The following is a 6,037-nucleotide window of genomic DNA, read 5'->3' on the forward strand; positions in this document are numbered from 1 at the left end:
AGTTGTTATCACATTACTAAAGCATGAAAGAGTTTAAGATAAGAAAACTCACAGTACGAGTGTAATGAAATAAAAGCCTGCTTATTAATTTAAAGGATAACATTAGGGAGCGAAGGAGTGTTTGGTAAAATTGATAAAACTTTAAATGTTTATGATTGGAAATCGGGAATTATTGTACCTCACAAAATAAAGTATGAAACAGATATTTGTTCGAAAACTGTGCGAATTATAAAAATAAAAGTTCAGTCAGCATTGAAGTAATTTTTGACGCATTGGTGAAATTTTAAATTAAGCCTTTATACTAAAAATAATTTTTTTTTGTTTTCGGAAAAAAAAAATATTGAAAGAAAAATTTTTATTTAACCTTTTTACAAATTGTTTTCAAAATAACCGTTTAAGTTGATTTTGAAGGTTAGTTCTGATCGCATGTTCACTAAGTACGTTTCTCTTATCAGTTCTTGTTTGTGTACTTTCAAAATGAATGAAAAATAAACAAACAAAAAACAATTTCCACTAATAAATTTTTTTTTTATAAAACATCAAAAAACATGCAGCTTAATGAGATTATGCTATTTTTAACAGTAAAAATAAAAAAATGCAACAAAACATAATTTCAAAACAAAATTATGAATAAGAAGTGCTTAAATTTTTGCGCAAAAATTTAAACATATTGACCCTCAACTCTTAGGAGAAATCGTTTTGTTCGATGTAAAGACCCAAATATTAGGGATATATAATACAAATTTTAATATTCCTAACTTTCTGCGCGATATTACAAATGCTATAACAAGACAATGGTATTCTAAAACCTTTATCTTTTGAAATGATTAACGGTGAATTCTTTGGATTGAGAAAAGATATATTTGAGTTTTTTCATTGCATATCTTTGATGTGGAAATCCGCAGGTCACATTTAGGTAACACGGGCAGCCGTATAACATTTGAATTTCCGAGCCGGGTCAACCTTTCAGGTCCCAGTTTGTACTGTATCGTCCGGACATTGGGTAAATAAAGCAGACACTGATTAGGACTAGCCGGTGCAACAAGGTTGACGCGGTCAGACTTAAATTTACTTTTACTGAAGGGTCAGGGGTGCGTGGTAACATCACTGTACATTAATTATTTATTAAAGTAGAGAAACTAACATGTGGCCACCATCGATTGCTTAAAGATTTTAAAGATAAAGTTGTAAACATGACTCTTTGGATAGAGGGATCACAATTTCGTTGGTTGTTCCTTTAAAACTATTAAAGGGGGAGTAAGCGTAATTTTAAGTAATCCTCACTTAATAGAGTGGAATGTCCGATTGACAACAGTAAACTTAAAAGCTTTGTTTTGCGCATTTCTTGCTTCAGAAAACATGGAGAAAATAACAGCAGTCCTTAAAAAAGTATTTAAAGGGACTCTCGACGTCATTTCAAATGACAACTTAATAAAAAAGTTAGATTCATAAAGTTACTTTACTTTAATTGAGTAGCAATGTGGAAGATATCGTCGTTTTTTTCATCTTGATTAGAGATTAATTTGTTATTTTTTATCTTTTTATTTTATGATACATAAATCACATGTTGAGAAACCGCGATTGCAATCAACCCTTTCTTGATTAGAAAAACAAAGAATTTCCGTCATCTTGGCTTAAAGAAAGATGCTTGGTAATGTTACATCGTCTATACGCAACATCCCCCGCCCATACTGAACTTCTGATCTACTAACTTTCCGGCTTCTGCAATATCGGACCTACGCCAGCTGCTTATTTTTGTATTATTTGAGGCTTAGGTTAGGTTAAGACAATTTCTGGGCCGAGCGCAGCGGGTAGGACAGGCTAGGGGGCCGAGCGCCACGGCTAGTGGGCCGGGAGCTGCGGCCAAAAATTCATATAGCAGCTGCAAAACCACGTGCTAGTAGGTCGGATGTGTAGTATAGCGGATTTGGCGTAGGTCAGAAGTGGAGTATAGCGGATTTGCGTAGGTCAAAAAATACACCACCAAATGCTTAGAGGGCACTATTGTTAATCAGTTATTAAATCCCAAATGAAGGCTCAATTGAATTTACGTCAAAGCTCTGTTATGATCAGAGATTAGAAATGATAATTCTAAGAACACAAACACCAGATATCATTTTTAATGTTTAATATTTTGTAGATAGACAGGAAAGGATATTTATTGCTGCAGCTTTAACTGAAATCTATTTTTAGAATTACATAATTTAATAGTTTTGAGAAATATAAATTCAAGTGAAAAAAACGCGCAACCTCTCAAGAAATACAAGTTTAAAATCACCAAACCTCTCTTCAAAATACTGTTTGATACTTCACGCAACCTCTTTTTTATATCTCTCTGTCTCTCTGCCTCTCTGTCTCTCCGTCTTTTCTGTCTCTCCGTCTCTCTGTCTCTCTGTCTCTCTGTCTCTCTGTCTCTCTGTCTCTCTGTCTCTCTGTATCTATGTCTCTCTGTCTCTCTGTCTCTCTGTCTCTCCGTCTCTCTGTCTCTCTGTCTCGCTGTCTCCCGTCTCTCCATCTTTTCATCTCTCCATCTTTTCATCTCTCCGTCTCTCCATCTCTCCGTCACTCCGTCTCTCCATCTTTTCATCTCTCCATTTCTCCATCTCTCCATTTCTCCATCTCTCGGTCTCTCTGTATCTCCGTCTCTGCTTTTCTCCATCTCCCCGTCTTTCCGTATCTCAACCTATCACTCTTTTTCTCTTTGTCTCTAATTAATTCTCTTCATCACACCTTAGACTAAAGTGAGTTGCATGTAAGATTACAATATTTTATGTATTCAATCTTGTCTCCTCTTAAGAGCTTTTAAGATGATTTGAAATGTTTTCAATTTCTAATTTGTAGCCGGACAATTTCTCATACTTCTGCATAAATTTAACGAGGTCCCAAAGTCATACTAGTATTGTCGCATAAATTTGACCTTTTCCTTGTGTAAAAGATGTTTTGAACTGTATAAATGTAGTTAGTGAGATACCAGAACTCCAGAACTATACAGATAAAGTAAATAACATATCAGAACTATTAAAGGTATGTTCATTTTAAACCCCCTATTCCCCCTATAAAAAGAAAAAAACGATTTTTATAAAATGTCAATATTATGCATATTTATCTGTAGGATTTTTGGAATGGGTCTGCAGAGAAAATTGATCAGAATTTAGCACAGGTAAAAATGTAGTGCTTTGGGTTGAGGTTGAGGTTGAGGTTGAGGTTGAGGTTGAGGTTCTAAAGAAAAAAAACCGGATTAAATATTTGAATAATGTCAGTTTGCCTGCTTTGATAAATAAATGTCAGGAGAAGGCCAGATAAATCGATTGTTATATTTTAAATTATTCAACATTAAAGGCAATATCAATAAGTTTCGAGTGATTAAAAGTAAAAAGAATTAAATTATGCTATCAACAGTTTTTAGTATTTATTAATACAGTTCAGTATTTTTTAAAAAGGAAATAAGTTTTTTGTAAAAAAAAACTCTTACTTTTTAAGTTTAAAACCCGAAACCGTAGTTAAAAATATCAAAGGCGTACACCATGATGATGTACAGATATAGGGCTTAGTAAATTTGAGTTTGTGGCAAAAATTCAGTTTCTTTGTAAAATTATGACGAAAACTTCGTTAATATCTTATACAAAACATGGAGGACCAATTCGAATTAGGTTGAAAATCCCTTTATCCCCCAGGTTGAAGGTACAGAGCTACAAACCCAGATTTATATCATCATTGGAGTATTCCTTGGACTAATCCTACTCCTGGTTATATCAATGGCTTTTCTATCCTATCTGGTAAAAAGGTAAGAATCAATATTCTACAAACAATTGACACTTTTGAATGTTGCAATTCTGGCAGCCATTTTTTCTACGTAATTTTTGCGAATTTTTCTGTAAACATTGATAGATTTCTAAAATAAAAAAGATAAAAATTTGTTTCGGTATTTTTTTGTTTGAATCATGTGGCTAGCCGTAAATAAGTTGGAATTATACAGTTGAGCCGTTTTCACACAGTCATTGGATACATAAAAAGCAAACGAAAATGAGTCTTTGCCACAAGCTCAAACTTGCTAATCCCTATATCTTTGTAATCTGATGGTGTAAACCTTAGATATTTCAAACTTAGATTATTTGATCTCACGACTTCCTATAGTTTGAAATATCTTAGCGCTAGGGATTAAAAACATCTGAGTTTGTTAATCAATTCCTCTATAGACGAATGACTCATAGCGATGCAAACATTTATGAAAATTAGACCTCAACAGTTAAGTCCGGGTCGACTTTAAAGCGTTGCCAGGCTGTTTCTCTTGGTTTAACCTACCAAACTGCACTTATTCTTTTCATAGCCTTTAAATAATGCTAGAAAAGACCTTAAATGGATTTTTCTATAATTTAACGAAAATCTATATAATAAATCTCTTCGTTCATATATATATGTGTATTCAGAGGAATCAGTTCAGGTTTCCTTTCAATAAGACCCAGACAACAAGTTTTGTCGATGGGTAGACTTGTGAATATAATGAGAAAGTTTTCTTTAAAGGTGTTTATTTTCAATCTTCTCATTTACACAATTTACACACTCGTCTAAAGCACATAACTGAAATATACAAAATAGTTAAGTTATGTAACTTGATAAATATGCATATATTTATGCATACAATCTAAAGGTTATTTAAGGTTTACAAACTATTACCTTTTATATTGATAAATTCATCTTGGAAACCATCTCCACACCTGTGAAAGGTGCGGAGGTTAAATCGAAACTACCTGCTTTGTATTGTTAGACAGACAAACAGTAATGTCGTCTTTTATAAATATATCAAAGCTAAACAATATGTTTGTATATGTAAGCTATAGCTGGAAAAATGACTGAACCGAATTGGCTAAAAAATTTAAAATTATGATTTCAAGTGTTTCTAAAATTCCGCGGGCAACGCCGGGAACTTTATCTAGTATGAAATAAAAGAGTAAAACTTGTGTGTACACTGTACAGTCGATAACTGTTATTTGTTTTAAAATTAGCATGTCATCACTTTTTAGTTCTTTATTTATAGTAATATGTTGTATACAGTGCCCATAATAAAATCACGTTATGTTTGTTAAGGCTACGAGATCAGATAGTTGCTCAGACAGGACAATCCTACACGCTCACCTCCCCGGCTAGACAAGAGCGTGAACCCGCCGGTCAGAGCGCTCAGCCCAACAAACCTGGAGGCGCGCTAGCCTACGCAAACGGGTCGTTTTACAGAGAGGAGGATCCCGGGAATTAAACTTTTTTTCTTTAAACTGAAAATTATAAACGAAAAAAAAGCAAACAGCACTAATATTCTTCAATCAAAGCAACCTTGTGAACAAACAAATTATAAAATTTAGAAAATTAAATCTGTCAAGAGTTTTGTTTATTTTGTTTTTTTATTCTTTCTGATCACTAGTCAACAGATGTAGATGTTAGTCCTCAGAAAGTATACGTTTATGATTAGCCATTTCTAACAGTTAGCATTAGATTTTATCAACAAATTCAAAATTAGAACAAAATAATTTGACGCTAAACTTTTGTTCTGTACATCTAAAAGAGCCATTAGCCAATTTGATCAAATTCAAACGTAAAACGTCAAGGAAACTCAGTAGGTCGAACTGGTTATGATATTTCTAATTTCATGATTGAATTTTTCAACATTGTTTAATATCTGTGTTCAATTCTGCTTGATTATCTTTTTTCGAATATTGGAATAATGTTAATAGAAATATTGTGTGTTATGTCAAATAGTTTCATTTTAACATTTAATCTATAATATATGATTTCTTTAGTTTAACATTAAGAGAAATATAGATGTGGAAAAATGAATAAGATATAAATAAATGTTTTTTTCGTGATTATTTACATTTACCACACTGCAGACTGTAGTGCACATCGACATCCTAGTTTAGAGTGTAAAATATTTCTAAAAATGTTTAGAAAACAGTGCTTTTTTGATGTGTATCCAACGAGGTTATAGTGTATAGACTGATGATGTACGCTAATCCTTCAACTATACCGAGAGCGTACTGCATATTTG

At 33.0% G+C, this 6,037-nt stretch overlaps 1 protein-coding gene across 1 annotated transcript; it reads left to right on the plus strand.

Moving 5' to 3' along the window:
• The first annotated feature begins 1,644 nt into the window (after positions 1-1,644).
• On the plus strand, positions 1,645-5,826 carry LOC111706518 (uncharacterized). The gene is made up of 5 exons (XM_023479411.1): positions 1,645-1,651; positions 2,936-3,024; positions 3,113-3,160; positions 3,675-3,784; positions 5,086-5,826. The coding sequence occupies exons 1-5, from the start codon at positions 1,645-1,647 to the stop codon at positions 5,249-5,251; spliced, it is 420 nt and encodes a 139-aa protein (XP_023335179.1). The 3' UTR covers positions 5,252-5,826.
• The last annotated feature ends 211 nt before the right edge of the window (positions 5,827-6,037 follow it).

This window comes from Eurytemora carolleeae, unplaced genomic scaffold, assembly GCF_000591075.1.
Source record: "Eurytemora carolleeae unplaced genomic scaffold, Eaff_2.0 scaffold729, whole genome shotgun sequence".
Lineage (NCBI taxonomy): Eukaryota > Metazoa > Arthropoda > Copepoda > Calanoida > Temoridae > Eurytemora > Eurytemora carolleeae.

Coding starts and splice junctions, on each gene's coding strand:
- LOC111706518 (XM_023479411.1), top strand. Junction 3,025..3,112: donor ACATATCAGAACTATTAAAG/GTATGTTCATTT, acceptor ATTTATCTGTAG/GATTTTTGGAATGGGTCTGC. Junction 3,785..5,085: donor CTATCCTATCTGGTAAAAAG/GTAAGAATCAAT, acceptor ATGTTTGTTAAG/GCTACGAGATCAGATAGTTG.